Source organism: Scleropages formosus, chromosome 5 (genome assembly GCF_900964775.1).
Source record: "Scleropages formosus chromosome 5, fSclFor1.1, whole genome shotgun sequence".
NCBI lineage: Eukaryota > Metazoa > Chordata > Actinopteri > Osteoglossiformes > Osteoglossidae > Scleropages > Scleropages formosus.
Window position 1 is genome coordinate 14,477,259 of NC_041810.1, and position 26,777 is coordinate 14,504,035.

A 26,777-nucleotide genomic window follows, 5' to 3' on the forward strand; every position below is an offset into this window, starting at 1 on the left:
GAAGATTATATCTCGCTTCTAGAAAAAAAGTGAGTTTATTTTTAAAAGGGCTTTAACTGTAGTATTGTGTGTTCTTGCCCTTTTTTTTTTCCCTTCAAAAAAGTAGTTTTTTATTTATCCAAATATGGATTGGTGTCCCATCTAGTGTGTATCCTGCATCACACCCTATGCTTCCAGGATAGCCTCCGGAGCACCGCGACCCTGCATTGAACACATGGTTATTGATAGTGGATGGATTTCATTATCTCGCCTGTATGAGTAAACAGGTCTTGTAATTTGCATACATCTGCGCTGATGAGTGACTGATCACCCCTGGATCCACACGGTGGCTGGAGCCACACACCGCAGTCTCTCTTGGCTCATTGCAGGTGCTGAAGCTGCTCTTTGTGAAATATCCTGCAACTCTTGACACACTTCCCTCTTGCCTGGTATCCGCACCCCTCGGATGAGGCTTCCAGCACCAAATGCTTTGTCTGGACAGACCGTGTTGTCGGACTCCTGCTGCGCACGGAGAACAAGAGGGTGCCTTCGGCTAATGGGCCCTGTGCCACGGCTCTCTGGCTCCGTACCCTAGCCCTGGGGGCCTTCATTTCCGCTCCGGGGTCCGCAGGGCCTCCACTTCCACCTCCAGATGTTTTTGTGGCCCGCAGGAGCTGGCAGAAGTCTTATGCAAGATCTGTGTGTCTGTTGGCCTCCCTAAATAACGGGCTCGCCAACGACGGCGGGGCACCGGGAAGGGATGTAATGGAAATGAGATGGCGACGCGTCGCAAAATCGCTGCCTGATGGAGCAACTGCTCTGTTTGTTTTTCCATGGAGATTTACATTTATATTTACATTTATTCATTTAGCAGATGCTTCTCTACAAAGCAACGCACATCTCAGAGGTTTATAAGCGATTTATAAGGGGGGGGGGGGGGTGTATTTGTTCTCCTATACATTTGTTTTGCGGCTATGTAAGAAACACGGTAACATGGAGGGGTTTGTTTGATTGGCTCCCTTTGACTATGTTTTAATATGTGATATGATTCATTTTCTTCCCGTCGCACTTTTTGAGACCATATCGTACCACATGTCTGTGTGTGTGTGTGTGTGTGTGTGTGTGGGGGGGGGGGGGCATCTGTGATATTAGTTACGATGATGTAAATAAAGTCATCGAAAATTTTGATTGTAAAGCAGGGACGTCCATATTCAGCGTATTAAAATGTCGTGTCTGCTCATGTAGAGTATTGATGCTGACACAGGCCATTGGGGGGGGGGGGGGGTCACATCTGGGTCTTTGTCCCCATGCAGTACTGGGGCTGGAAGCTGTGTTGGTGCATTCAGTTCTCAATTGATTCAGGAGTTTCAAACATCTAGTGTTCAGCTTTCAGCTCCAGGTTTGAGTTCTAATAATTCAAACCGTCTTTTGAAACAAATTCAAAAGTAAACTTTTAGTCACTATTACTCGCCTAATTGTATTTCATCAAAAATCTCTGTTGTTAAAGATGATAATATAACGCCGGGTGTTTATATTTTAAGAGAACCCTAATTATGTATGAAATATTTGTTTTAAGATGGTGGCGACGTCATCACTAAGTTAGTTTATCTCAGTCGGGCGTTTCCTCCAAACCCAAATTCTACACATCGATGCCGGCCTCTCGCACCTGTTCCTTTGGCGGAGTGACGAGAACTTTCGTTACAGAAACAAGAACAAGAGGAGACCGCGCTCAGCGTCCAGGGTGTGTCGCAAAAACGCCCTGCGGCCTACTGTGTTGCCGGGTTAGGCTCCGGCTCCGGCTCCGGCTCATCGCGACGGTTCCGGAAAGTGTGTGCGCGCGCGCGCTCAGCGCAGCCGCGTTCAGTCACTCGGAAACTTAAGCGCTGCTTCTGGAACGAGGGACCGTGAGGTGCCCGAACGGCGCGTGACGTCACTGGCAATCAGCGCCGAGGTCGCCTGAGCACCTGTCTCCAGCCCAGGTTCTGCGCGCGCGCGTCTGACAGACAGACAGAGAGCGAGAGCGAGCGAGAGAGGGAGGAGAGAGACAGTCTGTCCCGCACGGAGTGTGTGTGTGTGTGTGCGCCGTCCGCCTGCGCCTTTAACACCGACAGGACTTTAGCGCGTGTCCGAGGGGGGCGTGTCCTCCGGTGCCGAGGTTCGAGGAGCTGTGGAACTGCACGAGTGCGGCACGCCGAGCGCTCGTCCTCGACAGCGGGCTCTGATCACGCAGAGATCACGCACTGACCGCGCCGCGCGCCCATCACGCATAGAGCCTGGCTGCCGGCTCCGCTCCGCTGCTCTCTCTCTCTCTCGCGCGCGCACTCTCCTTTCTCCCTGCCCCGAGTCGCGCGCGTGTCGTGTGCGCGTGGGTTGCCTCGCGTGAAGGGAGGTGGGGGTGGAGGAAATGTCTTCGCAGGGGTCTCCCGGGGGGGGCGCCTCGGGGGCTATGCGGCTCGAGCCGGAGCAGCTGAAGGTGCTGGAGGAGAACTTCCAGAAGGTGAGCAGGAACCCGGACCAGGCGACCCTCATGCTGATCGCGGCCGAGTGCGGGCTGTCGGAGGAGGACACGGCGGTGAGTGTGGGCTGTCGGAGCCCTTGGGGGGGGGAGGTCCGTCCATCCATCCATCCGTCCGTCCACCTGTCCACCGGCTTACCTGTCCATCCACCTTGCCTCAGTTCCTCTCATTTCTTTCCTCGTGTGTCTCCTCCTCCGTCCTTTCCACGGACGCACCTCATGTTTCCGCACTTCAGATCATCTCCAAAGCTGGAGGCGCAGCTCTTTCCGTCCCCTCGCCGCGGCTCCACGGAGTGACGCGTGTGGCGTGTCTTCGGTTCGCACCTGGACGCTGTGGGACATGGAGGTGCACGGCGACGGACCCCGTGCGGTGCATTTACCGCACCGGAGGGTGTTGATACTGCGTTCGGTGGCTTTGGGAGAACTTGAGCGCCTTTTGTCAGTCACACTTTGGGAGAAGCGCATGAGGACGGTTAAGGAACGCGGTCATGGAAAGCGGAGATGTGTGAGAAGACTGTCCCCTTCCGTGGAGACATCTGCCTGCTGCTGGAAGGCCTCTCATCCACGAGATCAGTCACTCCTGCAGTGTGAGCGCGCTCACACACACACACACACACACCTCTCGTTGAGTGTCTGCCATTGATGTAAAATATTCCCTTCTCCGAGCCAGAGCTCGTGGTCAAGAACACGGCGACCCTCTGTTTTGTGCATTCACAAAATCTCGATGGGGGAAAACGGGTCTCCATCGAACTCGGCGCTTGCCTGCCCTTGCGTGACATCTTTTGCGAGTTTTTACTATGTTTTTGGTGATGCGCGGAGCACGCAGCAGTCAGGACAGGTACAGTGGGATTAATGTACGGTTCAGTCCCTGTAGCGGCACATGGATGGAGGAGTTATCGTCCCTTCGGCGATGAACCATAGGTGGTCACACTCATGGGTTCACTCTTGATTACAGGTGACGTTCGTTTTGCGTGTGTGTGTGGAGCAGCCGCACTGTATGCCTTGGAACTGGTCAGACCTGATCACTTTCCTGTCACATGCAACGAAACGGATGCGGTCTCAGTTCTCGGTAAACAAAGGTGGGCCGGTGACGTGAACGCAGCTGAGGCCAGCAGGTGGCGCAGTGGTTAGCGCTCTCACCTTCTAGTTGAAGGCTATGGGCTCGAGTTCCATCTCCTGCTCTAGTACCCTTGTTCAAGGTACTTACCCTGAACTGATGCAGTAAAAATGACCCAAAATGCCAATCGACTCGTTCCGTCTCCCTCGTCAGGTTGCGGTGCGTGTGGCTCATATGAAGCATTTTGCCAGCGACCAGCAGCATCCTCATCCTGCGCCAGGGGTGAAACCCTGCAGAGTGACGCCGCGAATCTGCGCGCCGGTGCTGTTTTCCAAATTACTGGCCTGCTTGCACATTCTCGCCGTCTCCTGTGTGCTTTTTCCAGACGGAGAGACGGGTCCCTCGGGATCCCGGCCGCCGCTAATGACCTCGCGGTCACTCATTTGGTTTTGTTGCGTTTCTCCTTCCTGCAGTCGGAGAGCAACAAACTCTTCTTTATATCGCTGCTCTTGCCGCGCCGCGGTGAAAAGTGACCGTTGCCGAGGGGTCCGGACCGTTTTGCTCTACTCGCCTCTAGCAGCCACATTTAGAGGACTCTGTGTGTGTGAGTGAGTGAGTGTATGTGATTTCGGAGGGAAAGCGCTCACTGACACCGCTGCTCTATTTGTCTTCTTGCACCTTCCCTAATTTCATAACGTTTCAGTAAATATCGCTGTTACTGCTCCAGTAACCACAGCAATTACTGCAGAAAGCTGCCCCACCCAGGGTTTAGCTGCCACTGGACCTTATTTATTTATTTATTTATTTATTTATTTTTTAACTGGGCTGTTTTGGAGCAGTAGACCTGAATTCTATGTATCTACTTGTACATATTGAATGTTGCATAGATATACAGTATATATATTTATTCCTTCAGCTGAAACTTTTCTCCGAGGAGACTTACAACGTGAGGTTTGTACAGCAGGGTAATTTTTTACACTCGGATCAGGGTCGACACATTGAAAGGTACTGTAAGAGGAAGTGGGATTTGCACCCAGGACCTTTCACCGCAAGGTTGGGGGTTCTAACCGCTATGCCCCCCTGCTGCCACATGTACCACATGACTATGCATGAGCTCTGGCCTCGTCCTCCCGCAGCCATGACACTTTTCCTCAGAGTAGCAGAGTACTTTACTCTTCTGACAGGTTATGAAAAAATTTGCTTTATTGCAGAGCTGAATTGTGGTAAAACGTAGGTCTCGTATAATGTTTTTTTTTTTTTTTTTTTTTTCTCTCTTCCCTACCCCCCTCATTAATAATGAGGGTTTGACTGATCAGCCCCCTTCAAACTTGTGAAAAATCAGTTTCCTCTTTAAAAACTCGTCCTCCGATACGCTGCAGTCCGTTGACTCGTTTTGCTCGTCGGACCCGGGTCCCTCGGTCCGGTGCTCACTGCCACCTTCGTGTCCCCTTTACAGAAGTGGTTCCGGCTTCGCAACGCCCAGTGGAGGCAGGCGGAGGGGCTCCCCGCGGAGCTGGGCTCTGTGAAGGACTGAGGAGGATGCGCTTGGGGAAGAAGGGCCTCGCTCCCACAACCTGCTGTTCAGACCAGGACTGTCGCCTCTCCCCCACGCCAGCGTGTGTCTGATCTCTGCTCAGCCAAATGTGAACTATGTCCTGTTTCCACTGATGTAATGGCCCCGTTTACATGCGACAGTGTGCATGAGTGTATATGTAATTTATTTCCTTTTGGAGCTTGGAATGTTCCGGAATTCAGACCCCTGTGGATCTGTGTAACCGGATCCATGTGTAACCGGGTGCCCGGGGACCTGTGAAAGATGTAACGCGCTTCTCCGTTGACCCTGATTGAAATCACGTCCCCCTGGAACTGTTTAGGAACCCAGGTCTGAGGGAATGTGGAATCTTAATGTGTAAGATAAATAAATGAATAAAAACGAATAATGAAATTGCATCCGCTCTCGTCCCACGTCCTTCCTTCACAGCGAGCTGTACCCAACGTGACGTGAAATGGACGCTAAACAGGCGTTGGGTATCAGCTGAGGACGAGCAGAACGAGTCTATCTGGTTTCCAAGGCGACGCCGCAAGCCGAACTGCGCGGCCCATGGGACAGGGCACCGCGGTATTTTTCCGATGTGCGTGTTTCCTCAATTATGACAGGTGTCGGTTGCGGACACCTGCTTCCGCTGGGTTTTATTGTACACAACACGCACATTCATGTGGTGCTAAAAAAAAAAAAAAAAAAAAAAAAAGAGCATGAGGAGCTGCTTCCTGCTTGGTTGGTCTAGTTTCTCGTAGCTCTATGCAGATTAGCTGCGGTAACAGGCGTGTTTATGGGCTGGGGGAGAGTGTACCGAATGGCAATGGGTGCCGCTTTTGTGTGTTGCTAAGCGGACCCTCGGGATCCCCAGGGAATCGTCGCAGGGAGGCGTTCGGGGTCCGCAGCTGGGGAGGGACAGCGGCAGCCGAAGGTCTGCCGGGTTTCTCCGGTCGCACGGCACCGCCCGGCAGGGGTTCGGGTTCGAATTCCCACGGCGCCGCACACGCCGCCTGGGCCGAGGGCACCCGGGACGCACGGCGGCAAAGCGTTCCCTTGGAAAGGTGGGATGGTGCCGTGGGGCAGCGGGCGGCGGAGCGGTTTGAACCTCTTTTGATTCAAAGCGCCTGGATTTGAATCCTGTTCTGATGATACTTACCTGAATTGTTCTTGGGGGAGGAGGTGACCAGGTGCTGCACTACCTGATGAAGCATCAGTACAGACAGTGAACAGGAGGGGAGGGGGGGGGTGGCAAGAGTGCTACAATAGGTGTTTGTCTCTGTGTGCGTGCACGCGTTTAGTTTTGAAATAAAAAGAAGTTTCCTCCTCCTCGACCGATTTTTCCTTTGTCGTCGTTCCAGTTTTACGGAAGGACCCGAGCGCAAAGCCTAATTCCATCGTGATGTTTGCATGGAGATTTGAATGTCCCGGGATGTTCGAACAAGTTTTCCGCTTCGACGGGCGGGAAAGAGAAAAGGAACCAAGTTCGTTTGTTCTTTCAAACTGACAACCTGCTGTAAAAAGTAGACAAAGGTCAAGCTGAAAGTTTGGAGTGTCTGTGTAATATTTAAACGGGCACCTGGAGCGGCCTGTGTGAACAGATTGAAGACGACTCAAGGTCAATCAGTACAACTTAGTGTAAAGAAAGGTGGGCTGTAGAAATATGTTTCTGGGGGGGGGGGAGAATAAATCCGTCGTGCTGAGACCCAGCCTCACACTACTAGTCTCAAAAACAAAGTAATATATTATCACTCTTATATATATAAATCAGTATACTTTATAAACAATAAATAGATCATTTTATATATATATTGCTTTAAAATTATGCTTAATTAAGCTTTGATTTTATAAAATCATGTTCCTAAATGGGTCTGAATTTAAAGTATCTATAATCGAATGCATATAGTTTTTATCTTTTTTTTTTCACAGCAGTCTACTATAAACAAAAATATTTTAATTGAAATTATGGCGCCTGAATAAGTTTCTCGTTACATCTGGATTTGTTCAGGAGGTTCTCATAGTTACAGAAAACGTTCAAGTAGCGATTCTCGTTCTTCTGAGGCGCTTCCTCGGAACGTGAGGATTAAAGATCGCGATGAGTTGATTGCTTAAAAGATGTCATTGTTTCGTGTGACCTCTGCATCGCCATGGCAACAGGATCTTGTTGACAAGGTCAAGGAAGTTGAAGTAAAATGATTAATCGTTTGGAAAGACGTCCAGGGACCTAAGATGGTGTTAGAAACGTTTTCACTGGATCGTCACGGCGCCACCACTGTGAGCAGAAATGCTAAAAATACTCCTCATTACAGCAACAGCAGTTTTTTCACCTGGTTTGTGCTCGTCAGTTTAACCCCTGAATGTTTTAACAGTGAAGTGTGACGTTTGGCTAAAAAAAAATAACACCATCGCAGTTAAGTCTTTGCCTTTTACGTTACGTGACAAGGAGTGCGCTTTCGAACGGCAAGCTGTCCGACTTGTTTTCCAGCCAAAGGTGGTGTTTCGTAAAGCTCATTTGCATATGATCTCTGAGCTTTGCCAAAAAAAACACTGGCAGAAGGGCTCTGGAGATGAAGTCAAACTGATTATAACACATGGTTCTGCTCTGGTGGACCGTTGACGGCGAGTCTATTTCTACATGACAGATTCGCCAATGAGGTGTTACTAACGGCATTAGCGCAGAATTATGGTCTTTCGCAGTATCACGTAATGACTCTTATCTCAAAGACATTACTGTATCGCGTATGAGATGTGTAGGGTTCCAAAGGTTTGCCTTGCTGACATAAACCCACGATATCTCCTCAAAGATATTAATAATTTCCATTCGCCATAGACTTAGCAAGTAAATATAGGTGCATAAAAATAACTGGCAAGGGTTTGCAGAACGGTTATAAGAGGAGCTGTTCGTGTTTTTCGCAGACGGGCCGGAGGGGAACCTAAATGCTGGGGCTCGTTGGGCCTCGACGAGGAGCGGCTCCTGCGAGCACAAAGCCACACGGAACGCAGGGTCGCCTCTCGGCCTTTCCCTCTCACGTCCGCGTTTCAGACAGGAACTCGAGGGCTGGGGGGGTTAGTGCAATAATAAATAATAAAGCGGGTGTCGGTAACGGTGCTTCGGAAACCCCTTTCACGGGCTCCCTTGCTCTCTTCCTCTTCCCCTTTCGGATGAAAGCGTCTCATTCCCTTCCTTCGGGGCTTTGTCGTGGGTTCGCATTGTTCACATTTCATCCTAATTGCCACTTGTCCCTATAACGTGAACAGTGAACTGAAAGTCTGAATAATTTTGATATATATACACAATGGCAGCAATTATAACATTATAGCAGCAGTTGCAGGTCCAGTCAATGAGTCTCACATCTGCTGATAATGGCCCTTTATTGAGCCCAGATGCATCCTGGGAGACTGTACTACCCCAGTCAAAGGCAAAAAGCAACTCCTGCTGACTTCCTTCTTAACCACCAGGCGTGGGTCGTGATCACAGCTCTCTAATCCCAGATTAAAACCAGCAGGTTCTTCAGACGTTCGTAAATCCAGTCTGGGGGAAGAGTCAGCGCCAACTACGTACCGATGGAGACCACATCATGGGACATATGGTGAAAAATCCCAGGCTGTAATCAGTCAGCGGTAGGACTTCTGTGGAAAACTTCACATGAACAATTAGCAGCATGGCTGGAGCTTAGAGCACAGCTCTTTACAGTGATCATCCCTAGAGCCCAGCAAGAGCCGGATGAGTTCAGTTGTCAGAGTTAGCCTTGATGTGCTGGAATGAACTCCCTCTGTCCCTCGGAACTGCTGAATCCTTCCCAGATTTCACAAAGGTTCTCAAACTCTCCTGACAGCTACACAACAGTCCAACGCCATCTGCTCCTGTGATTAATCTATGTATTTGCTGTTTGAATATCGCTTCTACAGGCAGCTACTTGAGGGATGTGAACCAGCAACATGGTGGTATCGGACAGACTAGCCGCGTGTGAATAATTACGTGTCTGTGTCTAAAGTTCTTCATCTGTTATTGATGCACGCGCCTCTCTGCTCTGAGCTGCATGTCACACTAGAGAAAAGTGTCCGCTAAATGAAGGAAGTAGTTAAAAATTAATTCGCCGGTGTAAATGTCAGAGCAAAAACCGGGAAGAAGCATTTGCGCCATCTCCCCTCAGCTCTTCCCCTTCGTTCCCCTCCAGACTGGATCTCGCATTGGCACATAATCTTTCGACAGGCTTCTTGCTACGGCCAAGTCTTTAATCCGGGGGGTCACCGTGGCCCGCCTGGCGTTTTCGGAGACCTGTTCACAGACAGCGAAATTTAAACCAGTAAATTACTTTTTTTGACTTTGTAACTTCCTTATCATGTCTTTATTTCCTTTAACTTGTAACAGGGATCAAATGCTTGAAATTTTTACATATGAATAGCACGAACTAAGTCGAACTGGATGAACACATGATCCTCAACCATGTCGCACGAAACCATGGCGATGGCCAGAATTGAACGCGATGAACGTAAAGACCATAGAGGGGCCTTAATAAAGAACTTACTGGCCTGATGGGCTCCTCTGGTCGTCCCAGCTCAAAGAACAGGCCACCTGCCCTGGTCTTGGGCAGGGACAGGTGGTCCAGCCTGGGTGTGATCTGCGCTCCGCTCGTGGAGAAAGGGACGAGCGTTTCCCCTGGCTGGGGACATGGGTGAAGACGGGATGAGAACGACATGTCAACCAGAAGCGGGAAGATGATTCATTTTGAGTTCAAGGTAATGTACTTCGGAAGCTTCAAGAGTCAGAGCTTGAGGCAGAAGTTTCTAGAAACTCAGCTTATAAGAAAAATGCCACTAATGCATGGTTTGTGCGACACACCCGTCGTATGAATGTTCTGCTCAGAACCTCTTTGTTTCTGGCACTGCTACGCCCAGCACTCATGTCCCATTTGCGTAATTATGAGCCGAGTTCCTACCAGTTATTTGTCTGGTACTTTGATCCAGACTCAGGCTGCGCCCCACTCACCTCCCGGTCGCCCCTGAAATTAGGGTGCAGCTTTTTGGGGCTGGCAAGCTGGAGGAGGCGTGGCAAGACCCCCGTAACCTTTACCGCGGTGCTACGGTCCCGTCGGCCCCACGTCGCGAGCAGCCGCCTGCAGGTTGGAACACATCTGAGCACTTGCTGAAGGGGAAACAAAGGGCTCGACCGCAGAGCCACCCGGTGCGACCAAAAAAACATCACCCCATTGTCTAACTCCTCTTTCTGCGAGTCTTGACCTCAAATATGTATGAGCAGAAGAAAACATGATTTTGGGTTTATAAAAAGATTTCCGCTTCGGTCAGAAAACGTCCCCGGAGCCTCGAGCTCAGACAATGGGCTCTATTGTGTAGTCGCTCACACAAGTCTTTACTCCCGCGTCAGGAGCTGATCTGCTCGCTTCCCGCCTCGCGGGACCCCCTACTGCTTTTCGAGGCCACGCCTCGCTGTCGTAACGGTGTCCTCCTTGTCTCGTACCCAGGTTCCTGGCAGTCGTGGGGCCTGTTCTTGGGGGTGGCCAGTCGCGCGAGCTGCTCGTACCGCGCGGCCGTGGAAGTGGTGCGTGAACCTCGTGCGGGGTGTTCCCCGTCCTCGGCATTCCTGCGACACCACGGGACACATTTCCATATTCGAGTCGCTCATTATCATTTGTTCCAGAAAAATTAATCTTTCAGAGTTCATTTTCAGAAAACATGTTATTTAACTGCTTCATCACTAAGCGGAAGATCACTTCAAGATAACATGCGGACTGTCCAGTGCCCAGCGTGTCAGCAGGTGGCGGAGTAGTTAGAGCTGCCACTTTTCAGTCAAATCCCCTCCTGCTGTAATACCATTGATCAGGGCACTTGCTGTGAACTGATATGGTGAAAATTACCCAGCTGTATAAATGTGTAAATTTGTGTCAGTAGCTTAGCGTTTGATAAAAATATAAAATGTAAATTTAATACACATACATCGGAGCCAGTTCAGCATGGGCTGTATGTATAATAGCTTTTCCACAATCCCCATTCCTGTAGTTCAGCTGATCTAATTAGCTGTTTGTAGTTAATCCTCTGGTGGTTAATGGAAATAATGCGTTAATGATCTTGTAGTGAATGGAAACAAGTGGTGGAAATACATTATTGTCACACAGAGACTGGACAGATGAAGAACCGCATATGAAATAATGTTCACTCACGTCCCTCGTTACTTCATTTAAATCTTGTGTTTTAGGGCCAAGTATCTGAAATACGCCATTGGTCTGTCATCTAAACCACAGATTTACTCGCTTAAACTCGCCTAACCCTTTATTTCATCCACTCATTTCTACAGCTGAGTATTTTACTGGACTGATTCCGGTACCAAGCGTCACTCCAGGGTCCAGCAGCAGGGCCCCATGTTGGACAAGAACCAACAACCTTCAAGTCAGATCTCCGCTGTTCACAAGAGCCCCACCTGCTGTCCACACTGCAAGTGAGCGTTGCTACTGTTGTAACTGATGGCCTTTTTGCTGAGCAAGTTCTGAGTACTGAGCTGCTTAATATTTGACAATAAATTAAGCATGCATAAATATATTATTTTACTTAAATGAACAAGATTCTGAAAATGTAATTATATAGTTAAAAATATACCGATGATATACTGTTTCATAACTTTCTGACGACTGATTCGGCCCAGTTTTATTTTATTTTACTGTATCGCTAGTGAATAGTGATGAACAGTAAATTATATCACATTTACCTTTTAGTTCAAGTACTCTGGGAGTAAAGTACACAATATTCACACTCATTTTTACTGCATATGCATCGCAGTTGATTAGTAGTCATTTTTACTGTCCACTGCCTTCTTTTATTATTCATTTAAATGTAATAAACTAGACTTCCTGATATAACACAGATTTATTTTTGAGTTGTTGTATTTTACTGAATTATGCCTAAACCAATTATCCTTTTGTAATTACATTTACTGGAAAAGAAGAAGAAGAATCATTTTCAAAGTTAATATTCCCAGATGAAGGTACCTGGGTATTTTACACATAATTCCCTTGGTTTATTTCACTAACAATCTGCACGCAGTTTACAGTTTGTCACAGATTTATACTAAACACGGTATCTGGTTACCTTTTTCATGTTTTGACCAGCAACACTAAATAGCACTTCTTCACAGTGAAGTAGCGGCAAAGTTACCTGGGGGGGTCGGTGCTCAAAGACACGTCTCGTTTGGGCTCCGCCAGACTCTGGATTCTCGGTGTGGGAACAGCAGAGAGAGCAGCGGGTGACAGCGGCCATATGGGCTCCTGGTTCCCCCACGTCAGTTCCCTGAAGAACACATTGAAAACAAGCTGTTCAGTGCAATTGGAACTTAGCCACTGTCCGAAAAGGCCTGTGGCAGTCATGAGCGTGAGGACTGGGTGGAAGGCTTTAAAACAGGTGGACCGACTCGAAGACTTGTCTTTAGTAGGCTGGCTGGCTTCTTACTTTAAATGTAAATAAGAGCAGACAGCACCTTACTGGGCAAGGAGTTTGATGCGGTAGGTGCTGGTGTGTCTAACACAAAGACCTGTCGTAACTTACAAACACTTGAAGTGAGCCTTGTTGGTATGATCAGACGGGTGGTGGAGTAGTTAGCATGTTGACCAGATCTCCAGATCAAGTCTTTCCTCATTAGCCTTGACTATTTTTGAATTTCTAAAGGAAAAAACCCTTCTAATGGAAGAGTTGAGGATTGAGTTACTAGGAGGTAGTTAAGTGGTTAAGGTACTAGTGTGTGAAGGCTGTCTGGTGGTTGAATCCTTCCTTGGTTCTCCTCAAGTTTTGGCTTCCAATACCGTAAAGCCTTAGAAAAGAACAAGAGATGTTCAAAACCATCTTTCTTTGCAGATCACTTCTCATGGGTTAGAGAACTTTTACGGTGTGTGAAGTTCACGATCAAACCCTTTGATAAGAAGGGAGAAAGTTTGAGTACAGTAGTGACCTAGGATTGAGAGCACCAGCGCCGTGGTCCGCCGTCTCTCAGCCCCACAATCGTCGACACATTTAACGCAACAGAGCAACATGAAAGTAACAGAGTCAGTGTAAAGTAAAGGTTGGTGAATGTGATGCCAGGACCAGCTACACCTGGAACACACAGGCGCACAACAGCGTCGAAGCTCGGCGAGAAGTCAGGGTGTGAGGATGGTTTTGAGCGCTTGTGTGCGGTGCTTGAGATAACAGCTGGTTTCCATGGAAACAACTTCTTCACTTCATATGGATCAGTGTCATGAGTTTTAAACCAAACCAGGTGAGAAAACACACATATACAGTATACTCACATACATCACTTCAGCTGCATGAGGTCTCTTGACCATAAATTCCAAAAAGAAGTTCAGAACTATTGATGACTAGCAATAAAGTTGGTTAGAAGGCGCAACACATTAGGTGATGATTTATGTTTAATGACTGATTTATAGACAATTATAATGAGCCGCCCAATTTTGGATAGGAACACTATAAGTAGAAATGTGTCTCAAACACAGCCCAAGGTTTAAACAAACAGAATAAATACTTTAAACGCATCCAATCAGTTTAACTGTACCATGCTTAAACTTTAAAACGGTGAACTCAAATAATAAAGTCAAAGTATATTTCTGTCAGGTTGTCTAAACATTCAAAAAGCTGCCTGGGCAATAAATTTTGGGGTTATTTATCTGACACCTTTATTCAAAGCAATATATATAAAATTAGTTTTTTTTGTTCTAAGCAACATACACTGATTTACCCATTTATACAGCTGGGTAATTTTTACTGTCAATTTAGGGTAAGTACCTTGATCAAGGGTACTACAACAGGAGCAGGGATTCAATCCCTGGATCTTCCAGCTGGGAAGTGACTGCTATACCAACTACACCATCTGCTTCAGCATTCACAGTGAAAGTAGTTGAATCAAAGCGAAACATGAGGACCATAACCTTACCATGGAGTGGTGATCCATACCGCTTTGCACTCTTTATGCTTGGCGAGCTGAAGGATTCTGTGAGGAGATACGTCATATTCAGTATCCAAACCATCGCCTGTCTGCTGTGTGACCCTCTTGTTATTGAGGCTGCAGGACTTCCAAGCACGTATTCTTCTGAAAAGGTGCTCGGACTAACCTCCCGAGATCCACAAATTAATTTTTTCATTAAAACTCCCTCACTGTACATGCTACAACGTTCAGCAGAAGTACACCTGACAGAGGACATGGTGCATTTTTATATTTACTACAAGACAAAGGGGAGTAAAGCAACTAAAATTGTCTAACCTGGCAGACGGACAAAATGTGGATTTTCTACCTGCTAAAACAAAGACACAACAAATGCAGCAGAGACCATGTAGTCACAGCAGTAATTAATACTCAAAAACTTCAACTATATTCATCTTCCTGCATGACATTCCTAAAAGTTTTGAACTTACCTGTTTTTCTGGATATCATGGCTATTTCCTGTGTTTTGCAAGTCTCTACACAAACACTCTTACAGCAGCATTCCTCTGCTTTTCACCACAGTTGTTACTGGTGTTGCTAGGTTACTGGAGAAGAGAACAACTGATCACATGGGTTGGGTTACCCATGTATGAAGAAGCATAGCCTTGTTGGAGGACTTCAGGACAAGTACCATGTCAGCAACAATGCGATGCAAACCAAGGACCTCCACACTGCAGGTGACAGCTCTAACCACTATGCCACCTGCTGCTACATAATCACTTTCCCGTGTAATGATATTTGAGTGTGGGCCATGTTCTTGCATAACACGTACGTTTATGTTTACACGTAGGAGAGTTACAAAATTATCGTTCTTACTAAAAACTGCAGTTTTTAATTCTCAAACGAATTTTAAAAGCTTAACTACAGACATCAGTGCCGGAATGCAACTCTTTCTGCACTATACCTGGAACGCAATATCGGGTGTAAAAAGCTTCTGCTCAATTATTTATATGAAGTTGTACTTGAAAAGCTCTCTAAAAATAAGAACAAGACAGTGGTAATATTGAATTTTCATGGCTTACAAAATTAAAAAAAAACTTTTATAAAACAGGGTAGCAAAATGGATAAACATTAAATGTGTTTATTTTCACTATACATATTAACATTCAGGTCAATGTTGAAAAGCAAAAATATTTCCACACTGTTAAATTATTATAAACTTTGAAAGTAATAACAAAACACTGCATAGATCTTGAACTCATAAGTCACCACTGCAAAATATGTAAATGTGTGAAAAACGGTTTTATTCTCCCTGACATCATGACTTTGGTTAGCAGTACACAGTGCTGTTTGTTTCTGGTAAAGTCTTTCACAAATTAAAGCCCTTTTGTACCATATGTTTATAATAGCAGACTAAAATGTGATATTTAAAACACGCATTGCAGTAATATAGTTCTCTTTGTAAGACACTTCAGTAAACTTTCATCGCTAAAAAAATACCAATGTGAGAGAAGACTTACAAGCATAACAAATTTTTGCTAAATTCTGTCTTTATTTTTTCCCTTTAGTTTTATAAAGGTGACCTTTGCGATGGCTGGCACGAGATTTTCTTGCACAGCATGGAACTGGCACCTCTCAGACAGCCAAGGGTGGCTACTGGCTGGCTCTGTTAGCATCTTAACCAACCAGGAGCCACCAATCAAGTTCATTACCCATAATTCCAGATTAACAGTAATGAGCAGATAAACACCTTTACTTACTTTCTTACTCTACAGGTTTATCTCATAGTAAAACAAAAATTTGTGTCTTTATTATTCACCTAATGTGTTGACACATTCAAAAAAACAATCCGATGCAAAAAATTGTTTCTACTAAAATAATGTTACATATTTGGATTTTACCACCACATTAAGCATGAGGCCTTCAGACTGAAAAGAAAGTATAGCCCTGCCCTTTGAAGTTGACCTTTGGTGAATTCCTAGCTTCTGCAATGAGGTGCTCCTTATCTGCTGTCGGAAATCATGTGGAAGATCAAGTCCCGGGCATCCTGGACGCTAGAGGGAATCTCAGAATCACCCTTCTTCACGTATGTACCAATGAGGAACAACTTCCGCTCATCTCCAACTTCAGCCAAGCTCAGGGCTTCGTGGAGCTCAGTGATGCCACAGGCCCCAGCCACATCCTAGGAGAAGGAGAAACAGGAAACATATCCTATGTTCACCAACCAGCATCACTATTATTTTAGTCAACCAAAAAGTGGCAGAAATACATTTAATTTATTCATTTAGCACACACTTTTCTCCAAAGTGAGTTACAACTCAAGAGTAAAAAAAAATGTGAACAACAAACATAAAGCTTTAGATACAGGATTATCAAAGCACAGCTTGTACAGACAACTACTTCAGTCAAGTGACATTCAAATAGCAAACACATACATAATCATAGCAGATGGTGTTGGACTCTTATGTAGCTGTCACTGGAGATGAGGAGAAAAGAGGGTCTGAAAGAGCTGGGTTTGAGAACGTTCCTGGATGCTGGGAAGGATTCAGCAGAGTTCAACTGCACTGGGATTAAAATCGAGATTCAACTGACTTTGCTTTGTAGATCCTTTGTGAGTTTGACCAGCAAGGTGATTGTGAAAGATCATACACTAACTACACTGGCTTTTAGTGCTAATTTATTTTGGAAGAGTACTGTGGTAGCTAAGCTTGTGACCCAGAAAACAGAGAGGTGTTTAAATGCCATCTGTGCTACAAAGTACCATGTGGCCCAGTCAGTCTAGACTGTTAATGAAAAATACACGTAACACGTCTGTTCAACAGACGGACTAGATGGAAATCCCATGAAATCACCATGGATCCCCAGCAGGGGTTGACGTTTTGGCAAGAAAAAAAAAAAAAAAACACCTGGCCTTGTCTTTGTTTGCTTCTTACCTGCTTGTTAGCCAGGACCACGAGTGCAAGGTGGGGGTCCCCTGCAATCAGCTCGTGGAGGTGTTTCTTGGCCAGGGGGAAGCGTCTCGCATCAGAAGAGTCCACCACATACACAAGGACCTGGGCCTTGCACAGGTACTTTTTCCAGTAGGATCTGAGGTTCTCAGTACCACCGACTTCAAGCACAGGAAAGAAAAGATGTCAAAGCAGCAGCAAATGGAAATAGCTAAAAAACATGAATTCAAAAGGAGAATCAAAAAAGGACTTAGGAAAAAAAACTGAAAATCGTTTAATGACCAAACTGGTCATTCATATCGGCCTTCTTGTTCAGCTCTTACTCTCAAGGAATTCAACATGGAAGTCCTCCTTGTTGATGGACACGGCATTGAAGCCCTCGGTCGGGGTCACATCCTGAATGAGGCTGTTGCCGGCGAAGTAGTGCAGCAGACTGGTCTTCCCAGCACCATCAAGACCCAGAACCAGGACCTGACTGCCAGAAGACCTCACCTGCAGGACACAGTTAGAGAGGATCAGGAAGAATGCAAGACTTTAGATACCATATAGAAGCACAGGTGTATTAATTCACTCAGAACTGCTAAATCTCTCTCTGTATTTAAGAAGGGTCTCAAAACTCATCTCTTTTGGAGTCACTTCTCTGCTGATCTCTTTACGATAAACATGTAAATGTTTAATAATATTGTGATTAGAAACTGGTGGATGCGACAAATTAACTGCGCTTTAGAATCACATGTCTATATCCAAGTCTCTCCCTCTGTTAATGTAATGAGCCAATTCTATTTTTCTCCGAGATATACATCGCTTTGGAGAAAAGCGTCTGCTAAATGAACAAAAATGTAAATACAACGTAACTCAAAATCTACATAGTTAGTAGGGGCAGCCGGTGGCATAGTGATTACAGCTAAAAGACCCAGGTTCAGATCAAACTCCTGTACACTTGATCAAGGTTCTAATTACTTGTTTTATACAGTACAAACGTCATTCAGATGTAAATCATGGCTAAATCACTAGTATCTTAACACTGTAACTTAGTCACACTTGGAAGAAAACGTCAGTTAAATGAGGAAATAAATAAAGAAGCGCAACAAAATTGGGTGCTTAAACTTTGGATGACCATTATCGTGTTGCTCTTCGTGTTTTCTGACAATACCAGCTCTACAGACCCTAAACTTTCCTAGGGCTACGACTAGTACTGGAGAACAGTCAGTGTTGTTCATTGATTGCTGATCGAATGTTGCCGAGACGAGGAGGAGTGTTACGAGTGTAACTAAGAACAGTAAGCAACAATCAATCACGGGCGGCTTGTCACCATCTAGCACGACACAGCGACGGACAGGTGGAAACACATGAGGATTAGTGAACAGATCGGGTCTTAATCATGTTCATTTCATATTACTAGTGTAACTTTACGTTCTCAGTCTGGCTTTCTGTGTGTGTGCGCGCGCGCCGCACTCGACTCGACACACTGCGGTACGATAAGCGAAGCTGCCGCGCGGCCGTGTACCTCGGAGCGCGCGGAGGACTCCGCCTCCGGGTTCGAGCGGCTGTTCTCCGGGGCCCGCTCCGCGCGGACACTGTCACTGTGCTGCTGCTTCTTCCGGGAGGATGAGGACGTGTAGAGGTAGAAGGCAAGTCCGCCGGACACCGCGACGCCCAGGAGGGCTGCTCCCCTCCACGCGGACATGATGGCGCTCAGTGAGCGGACGGACGGGAGCGCGCTCGCGCGCACACACTAACTCTCACACACAAACAGAAACTTTCCAGAAACACGACACTTCAGTCCATGTCGCTGCACATCGTCTTTGTTCTCTGCCTCTCCAACTGGACGTACTCCGAGTCTGTGGGACGCTTAAGTGCTTCGAAAACGAGGAAAACTCGTCAGAACTTCAGTCCCTGTTGCTCGGATCCCACCGGTCTCTCGGCAATTTCTACTTTAAACAAACCGGTTTGTCGGAATGTCCTGCTGTACACACCAATGCAGAAACACACAACTCCACACAGTTCCAGCCGAACGTGCATTAATTAACGCGGCGCAAGTCCAACTCTGTGGCGGAACATCCCGACAGCAATGCCCTCCTACACAGGCTACAGACCCGTCCCGATCCTCCCCCGGGGACCGGTGACGTCACACTTAACAGTGCGGAAGGATACAGTGTAAGAATGTAGAGCCCATTTCAGAGACGAAAGATACAGTATTAACGAGTATAGAACCCCACGATAGAGCTGAAGAACACAGGCAGAGCATGAGCGCAAGGATAATTTACACCAGTGTAGAACGCAGCGTTTGAGCGGAAGGATACAGTGCGACAGTGTAAACCAACCCCCGTCAGCGCGGAAGGACACAGCGGAATATTAAGGCACACGAGAGAACTGTAGGGTTCGCCGTAATAAATGTAACTGGCAATCATTTACTGAAAGGTGACAGACAATAAGATTGTCACTTTGTAAATATTGGTTTTACTGTAGTCTAGAGAAAAAAGACAGCGGTGCTATGGACAGAGAATTACCACATTCAAACTTAAATTGTTATAAATAAAGACAGCAAGAGACTATTTGTCAAGGATCCAGTTTTATTACCTTTGTGCTCCAAGTTCAACGCAGGAGTTTCCTGTTTTCTCACCTTCCAGTTTATAAAGTTTGATTCCTAATACAAATTGCAGACAGTACAACATCCTGTAAGATGTTACATTTCCAAAGTTATACTTACAGGGACTGTAACGCACAAATCAAAAATATTTAGAATTGTACCATCACAGCTTTTTACACAGAGGAGGAAAAAAAAAAAAAAAAAAGTCAAACCAGATTTATAACAATGAACAAGCAAAAGGACCAATTTATATTCCATCTGCAAGTGTTTAATGAAAGGCTAGGACACACAACAGGACACATCAAGTCCAATACATTTTTACCTGCCAAAAATACTTTTGTCAAAAAATTTACAAATTACATTTTATGTTTTCTATTGAGAGTGTAATAATAAACTGTGTCTTCAAAAGAGGTGGGAACTCAGTTACAAGGTGGTGTTATTCCTCTATGCTTTCTGTGCAGTGAAAAGACAACAAAAGGTTATCTGGGCATTTAAAATAAGGACATAAAATTCATGACCAACATGTCCTTCACCTATGTTGCAGCGGAACCAGCTGGGAGGCCCCCACCTAAACTCTACCAACTCCCCTTTCCACCCTTCTTCTTCTTCTGCTGGGGCTTCTTGCGCGTCGCCCCTGGGGCAGCAGGCTTCTGCTGTCGCGGTGGCACCACCCCGCTGGAGGCTGTCGTCGTGGAACCCGGGCGCGGGGAGGTGGGAGGGCTGCTGGCAGTTTTGCTGGCATCCCTGGGTGGATAATCAGAGAAGATGCATTTAGAAGTATCAACTACGAATAGAAAACACCCTCCATCTGGCAGACAGTGACCCTCCAGACATGTTCAAATATTATACATTATCATTTCTACTTTGTCTACCATGACTTAATTCACTTTGTGCGATCCTTAAGTCCACAGTCACTCACAAGTCGGCGGAGGACCCAGAGGTGGTACCCTGCGTCCCCTTGCCCACTTGCTCCTTCTTCTTGCCCTTCTTCCTGCCTCGGTAGTAGGAGCGCTCCCGCATCGGGAGCCACCGCTCAGGATCTGGGGTTGCTTTGGGGTCGTAGTTCTTTGGCAGTTTACCTGTGTAATGACAGAAAAGGTTTTTTGAAAAAAAACCATGTAGTTACATAAAACCAATTAAGTGCACCATATGATACTCAGTGAACTCTAATTTACAAAATACCTTTCTTTTTCTTCTTTTTTTTCTTAACCTCTCCTTGCCTGTTGGGAGACAGGAGATGCGTTCAGGTTTTGCATGGATTACACTACCAAACTGCTCATCAGGTGACTGAATGGTGTATCCCTTACCCATGCTCTTTGGCTGCATTGTCACCCACAACCTTTGCCGCCTTCTTCCTGACGTATGTCGCCCCATGCGAGTTCTCCAGCTCATCCACATCAATGTTGAAAGACATCTTGTCAGGAGATGGGAGGTGCTTGCTTAAGCTGAGAAGTTATTAAGGGTCTTTTGGATCCAAATGGTAGAGGCAAAACATGCAGCTAAAACCAATTTCAAGTGTCAGACAAGTTCACGTGCAATGTCATAATACTTCGCACAGGCAATATGCTTTTGTCACTGGGTTAAACAATGAAGTGTAGCACAAAGATACGCCTTTGCTTTTTCTTGATCAACCAAAGAGTAGGCCGAGATCAGCTGAGCCAGGGTGTGAATGTCTTTTGGGTTCTGACTGCAAACAGGAGAGAGGGGGAGGGGAAAGAAAGAAAAAAAAAAAAAAAAAAAAAAAAAAAAAAAAAACACAAAACTTCATGTCCAAGTTAAAGGAAAGCACCCCTACAGCTCAATGAAAGACACACAAAAGTACTCCTGAATACATCTGCATAAGAACCCCACAGCAGACAGGGCCTTACGTCCACAACTGCTCCAAGTCACTGATGGCATCCTTCTTCCTGCCGTACTTCAACTTGAAGTCAGCAGCCTCACGAACCAGTGATAAATGAGCGGATGAACCCGGCTGGAGGAGGAAACAGAGTACAGACAGCTGTCAAAACGCGGGATGCTAACTGCGTTTAAGCTTGTCCTACAGAAACAGCAACCGTACCTTCCCCACACATACAATCTAAAAACGCAGTCACCTTTTCTTCCGTTTATAACACCAAAAAACTGTCAAAGAATACAATAAAAAATAAATTTTGCTAACCTCCTCCACCTGGTTGTGTTGAATGGCTTGAGTTAAGACATCTATTGCACTGTCAATGTCTTCTTCATGGCTGTACATTGTGACCAACGCAGAAACCTGGAACATAAAGAAATGAAACCCTAAGGTACCTTGCAAATACTGCAGTGTTCTCTGCAAATTCAACTACTTCTGTGAACAAATAGATACAAAATGTCTAGCAACAAAATACAGACCGCTGAGTAGATTACTTATGAATGCAAGGATGAAATCAAATCTCTTCTGCAGCAACCTCTATCACTAGACTGATGAAGCTCTGTGGGAAGTTTCAGAGTATGGAGTAGATTCCAACTCTGCCAGCCCTCAAGGAGCTGAAGGCTTGTCATCTTAAAGAATGGTCCAATATCCAACCACACATAGTACAAGATTTGTGCGACAGCATCTTAAGAGCAGCTGCAGCTATTCCAAAATAGAAGCGTCACCCTACGTCACATTAATTAACCTTTGCTTATACTGTTGACACATGGTTTCCCCCCAAAGTCATATGAAGACAATACTTGATATTTGCTTACTAATTCAATCATTTTTGCACTCCCTGTGTGTGTCTATAACAACTAGTTATGCTTACCATTCCTGGCTTGTGCTTAAACTCTTCTATAGACCTCAAAATGTCACATGCTTTTGTCACATGTCCTATAAGAAAATTAAATGTTAAATTTACTACAGAAAACATTTATTTTCATTTCTAATACAAACCAACTGTTTAACATTTTCCCAGAGAAAACCTGCTGAGTTTTTCACTATAATTTCAAAATTATATTACACATAATTGCAACTACACAGAATTTCTCTACATTCATTGAGTTCCTGCCTGTCAGTGTCATAAAACTTCATACAAAGTAAAGGACAGAGAGTGCAAAAAAAGAACACTGAGGAAAACCCAGAATGTACCTTGTATGAGATACAGTTGTGCCATGGTCAGTTTGATTTCAGATGCACTCTCAGGGTGCTGCTCGGAGAAATACTGCAGTAGAAACAATGAAGGCCACGTAAGAAGTTGGCACTATCAGTTCATTAACCGGGTATGCTTCAAGAAGGCTCTACATCTGTCGTCTGCTTTAATACACACAGTACTTTGTATTTTAAGAAAGAATGAATCCAAATTTCATTTGTCTCATCTCCTCTGAAATGAGACCCACGATAAAAAAATGACATGCTGTACCTGTAGTAGCTCAATGGCCTTTGAATGCTGTTTCTCTTTACACAGCTGGGCCACCTGGATGAGCACCGGGCGCGGGTGGCCTGGGTTCTGGGTCTGAAGACTAGAGGACAGCTTCCTGCACTGGTCAGCCTGCAGGGAGCGAGTGGTCAAGATAGATAGAGTCACCCACTATGGTAAGGGAAAGTGTCTCAGTTTTAACTACAGACCAAATTTTGCACTTGCAAATCTGCATAAACAAATGAATCGCAATACATGCAACAGGGCCAAAGTGTACACGTGTAGTTATGGGGTACCTGATTTGTGTACATGGCTAGCAAAGCCTTGTTGAACTCAATGGACTGCAGCTGCTTCTTCGTCAGTTTGTGTTCGACACCTTCGGCATTTGTCAATTTCACCTTCTTCTTGGAGTCAAACACATTTTGGTCCTGCCGGGATGACAAGAAAGAGACCTCAAGCAAAGCATATCTTCAGAATGGAAAACAAAAAGACATGTGAACTGAACTAGTATTCTAATACCAAACACTAACAGCTGGCTCATCCCAGCATTTTCCACTTACCTTGTTTATTGTGATGATGTTGTTGGCAGTAACAGCCAGTAGGCCCACATCAGTAGGTCTGTACAGCAAAATAAAAGTTTTAAATGAGAAACAAACATGACCATCACTAAATCAAGTGTTTAATTTGTCTCACTGCAAACAATCTCATGCATCTTACTTTACTACATTATTTGATCAAAAAATTAATCACTCTGTAAACCAAGCATTACAGAACTTATAGAGGTTAATTTGAATATATTCAAATTAACATCACTAAATAGCAATACTATCATAGAAAATATTAGTATACTTTGCTTCATGGTTTAAAAAGAACAAGCAGACTAATGAAGACTAACTTAAAATTTCAATTTAAATTCAGTAAAACAGCTCAGCTGACACAGGTGTAGTCAGTCCCTGTCTCCACCCCAGACAGCAACTCACTTCAGTTTAATCACTTGGTTGTAGAGTTGCAGTGCCTCCTCTGTGCGACCCTCCAGTTGCATGATGTACGCCATCTGGGAATGGATGACGGCGAGTTCCAAGTCGATGTCCTCCTCCGTCATGTCCTTTCGAGATCAACTGCTGATTGAGCTCCACATACTTTCTGATGACAGGGACTGACTAACATTTAACAGCAATCCCACAGTAAGTGTAACAGTACTTACAGAATCCTCTGACAAGGACAGCCGGCAAAGCTCTGAAATAACCAACAGCAACAACCTGTCAATTTCATGAGCAAGTCTGACGTTTGATACCACAGCTGTACAGTATATGAGCCACAAAACTCTTGACTGCTCCCACCCTCAGCCTTCCTCAGCTTCTTCATGGCTTCTCCCAATTGGCCTTGGCCAATGAGAGTGCATGCAGCATTGTAGCACAGCTCATATGTAGTCTCTGTTAGCCCAAGGTCCTCCTGAGGAAATGATAGGACCACATGGGTAACTGTGGCAAAGTCCATCTTTTACATGCATCAATACTACAAATAAATTTAAAATCAGAAACTTTCTGAACTGTTAGGAAGAAACATCAATGTAACGCTAAGCCAACTCTACAATAGATATTTTCCGTCTGAACTGGTTTGAATGTATTTTCATAAAAGAAAATTACATAAAAACCTAGTTTCAGAAATTAAAATGCACTATTATTAAGCTATGTATATTAGGTTGCGCATTAAAAAAAAATCAAGCTGACTTTCAATAACTCTGGCTGCATTTTTCAAACCTGTGACATCTAAGGATTCCACTAGTATCAGGTACAACAGCGTTAAACATGTCTGCAATTTATCACAAACTCAAAAAAAACAGTCACACGTCCTCTTCAGTCATTAAACAAAGATGGCTGAACATAGAGACAGAGCTGTTTGCTCACTGGGGAAGCCTTGTCCCAGGTGCTGAGGGCTGCCATCACTGCAGCCAGGTTCGTCTTGCGCTCTTCCTCATACTCATCCTGAGAGTTCCGGATGAGGTCTCGGTACACGGCCTGGCACTCGCCGTAGCGCTCCAGTCTGTAGAGCTGAACACATGGACTCCTAGTTAGATTAATACTTATAAAAATAAAAAAACTTGGTGTTGATGATTTACAAGCACTTTTTGCCTGCCGCCGTTGTAACTAATGGTTTTGAATTTTATTCCATTACTGGTACACTTTCATGAGGAACTCAGGTAATATTACAAAGCCTAAGGAGTGAATCTGAGGAATGGATCTGCCCATACTCGTTATAATCTCCTATATACATAGGCACAACAAAACATCTGTACAATATTTATCTTCCAGGAGGATACCCAGACGCCACATGTCAGACATCAATACAGAGCGGAAAGGTTACCACTTGGCCGTAGAGTTCCTTCAGTTTGTCAGTCTGTTCAGAAGCATTTTCGATAGTCTTCAGGGCACTTTCAACGCGGTTTAGTCGGTACTCGCAGTAAGCTTTCTCAAAAGTGATGACATCACTGGTGAAAGAGGGACTGGTATCACCAAGGACAGTACAATACCCATCTAAAGACACATTCATCAAAAATATCTACATGCTGTCAATACAACCCTTACACCCTAACAGTTGTGCTATATACACAAAGCTTCATCCTGCACTGACAATTTCGGGGGGGGGGATTTCAAAAATCTATCCGTAGCTTAAAAACATTCTAAAATGCCTCCAGCATATGTCTAAAACATATGTGTGGAAATGGGTTGTGCAATGGTTAGGAATCCTAAATTCAATTCCCACTCCTGCTGTAGTACCTTTGGTCAAGGTACTCACCCTGAGCTGATACAGTAGAAATTATGCTGCTGTACAAAATGGGTAAATCATAATAGGTAGGTCAGAGTAACCAACCTCACATTTTGTAACGCTCTGAGGAAAAATTTCAGGTAAATAAAAGTAAATGAAACATTTGTAGTTACAATATAGCCCGTCGTTGAGAATAAAACACTGCAACATAAATCACGTAAGTCAAGCGTGTTGTACGTCCCATCCGTGTGTGACTATAAGGAGGACTCACCTTCCCAGCACCTTTGTGTGGGTGTTAATCACATTCAGGGCCTCTTTGAAGCTGCCACTCTGGATCAGACAAACCACTTTACACTGCAGTGCAGTCACATCATCTTTACACTCCTGAAGGACTGTTGAAATAAACACATATTTAACATGACGTGAAATTCTACAAAGAAATCAATCAGATATCCAATTAATCATACAATCAGCACCCACTTTAGTTCAGTCGACTATGTATGTAAGTTTGTTAGGAAACGACGTAAATTAAATAGTTTCTTCTTGTACACACAATCATAAATTCACTGCATCACGGATACAGTAACAGCACTTGGACACGTAATCACTCCCACCCCCCTCACACTACCCGGCTCCAGCATAAAACACCAAAAACCCAGTTAAAAGAATCATCACACCGAGTTTATAAACTAACAGTAACGTTGCTGTCGGTCTCGTATGCCCCCCCACCCCTTCACCGAAACGAATAGAAAAACCCACTCATTTCTGAAAAACTGGAGAGAAGCAAGTGAGCTACTTAGCCAAAAAGCCAAGGCAACAAGCTGTAACACTGTGCAAGAAACACTTGGATAATCGGTGACATAAGGTCCGAACGAGGATTACTTTTATTGACAGACTTCAGCGCCCGGGTATAATCTCCGTTCTGTCCAAAGCGATTCACTTCGGTCCATAGCGCAGCCACAGAAAAGCCACCACTCGCCATCTTTGCTGCATTCAAGCTTCCGGAAGTACTGTTATATTTCTTCCGGTTTAAAGAGCGAAACTCATGATTTTTTTCCGGGTTAAATTCTCAAGGTTGCACCATACTAGTCCTTTTGCACGTATAAAGCCACAGG

At 45.3% G+C, this 26,777-nt stretch overlaps 4 protein-coding genes and 1 long non-coding RNA gene across 7 annotated transcripts; 2 read left to right on the forward strand and 3 right to left on the reverse strand.

The window, feature by feature from the left end:
* The first annotated feature begins 1,816 nt into the window (after window positions 1-1,816).
* On the forward strand, window positions 1,817-5,501 carry hopx (HOP homeobox). The gene is made up of 2 exons (XM_018759541.2): window positions 1,817-2,551; window positions 5,008-5,501. The coding sequence occupies exons 1-2, from the start codon at window positions 2,384-2,386 to the stop codon at window positions 5,083-5,085; spliced, it is 246 nt and encodes an 81-aa protein (XP_018615057.2). The 5' UTR covers window positions 1,817-2,383; the 3' UTR covers window positions 5,086-5,501.
* A 1,647-nt stretch (window positions 5,502-7,148) lies between these two features.
* LOC108938741 (uncharacterized) lies at window positions 7,149-11,651 on the forward strand. The gene is made up of 3 exons (XR_001966449.1): window positions 7,149-7,359; window positions 10,569-10,645; window positions 11,399-11,651. It is a non-coding gene; the product is annotated as an uncharacterized LOC108938741 (long non-coding RNA).
* spmap2l (sperm microtubule associated protein 2 like) lies at window positions 9,001-14,070 on the reverse strand. Of its 3 annotated transcripts, XR_001966447.2 has the most exons (5): window positions 14,018-14,070; window positions 12,253-12,384; window positions 10,076-10,687; window positions 9,615-9,749; window positions 9,001-9,364 (listed from the first exon to the last, which is right to left on the reverse strand). XR_001966447.2 is itself a non-coding variant. In XM_018759588.2 (3 exons), exons 1-3 carry the CDS (start codon window positions 10,286-10,288, stop codon window positions 9,236-9,238), a joined length of 477 nt encoding a protein of 158 aa, XP_018615104.2. In that variant the 5' UTR covers window positions 10,289-10,729; the 3' UTR covers window positions 9,001-9,235. The 3 variants fall into 3 exon arrangements, 1 of the variants encoding a protein (XP_018615104.2); XR_001966448.2 differs by lacking the exon at window positions 9,001-9,364 and having other exon boundaries at window positions 9,434-9,749; XM_018759588.2 differs by lacking the exons at window positions 12,253-12,384; window positions 14,018-14,070 and having other exon boundaries at window positions 10,076-10,729.
* A 1,138-nt stretch (window positions 14,071-15,208) lies between these two features.
* Window positions 15,209-19,061, reverse strand: arl9 (ADP-ribosylation factor-like 9). Its single transcript, XM_018759578.1, has 4 exons — window positions 18,461-19,061; window positions 17,277-17,445; window positions 16,939-17,114; window positions 15,209-16,187 (listed from the first exon to the last, which is right to left on the reverse strand). Exons 1-4 carry the CDS (start codon window positions 18,638-18,640, stop codon window positions 16,008-16,010), a joined length of 705 nt encoding a protein of 234 aa, XP_018615094.1. The 5' UTR covers window positions 18,641-19,061; the 3' UTR covers window positions 15,209-16,007.
* A 447-nt stretch (window positions 19,062-19,508) lies between these two features.
* srp72 (signal recognition particle 72) lies at window positions 19,509-26,732 on the reverse strand. The gene is made up of 19 exons (XM_018759705.2): window positions 26,545-26,732; window positions 25,934-26,054; window positions 25,261-25,384; window positions 24,804-24,947; window positions 24,237-24,348; window positions 24,101-24,132; window positions 23,877-24,001; window positions 23,457-23,514; window positions 23,193-23,324; window positions 22,900-23,028; window positions 22,629-22,701; window positions 22,306-22,370; window positions 21,702-21,797; window positions 21,412-21,515; window positions 21,153-21,230; window positions 20,851-20,988; window positions 20,726-20,763; window positions 20,463-20,622; window positions 19,509-20,287 (listed from the first exon to the last, which is right to left on the reverse strand). The coding sequence occupies exons 1-19, from the start codon at window positions 26,642-26,644 to the stop codon at window positions 20,119-20,121; spliced, it is 1,998 nt and encodes a 665-aa protein (XP_018615221.1). The 5' UTR covers window positions 26,645-26,732; the 3' UTR covers window positions 19,509-20,118.
* Between the last annotated feature and the right edge of the window lie 45 nt (window positions 26,733-26,777).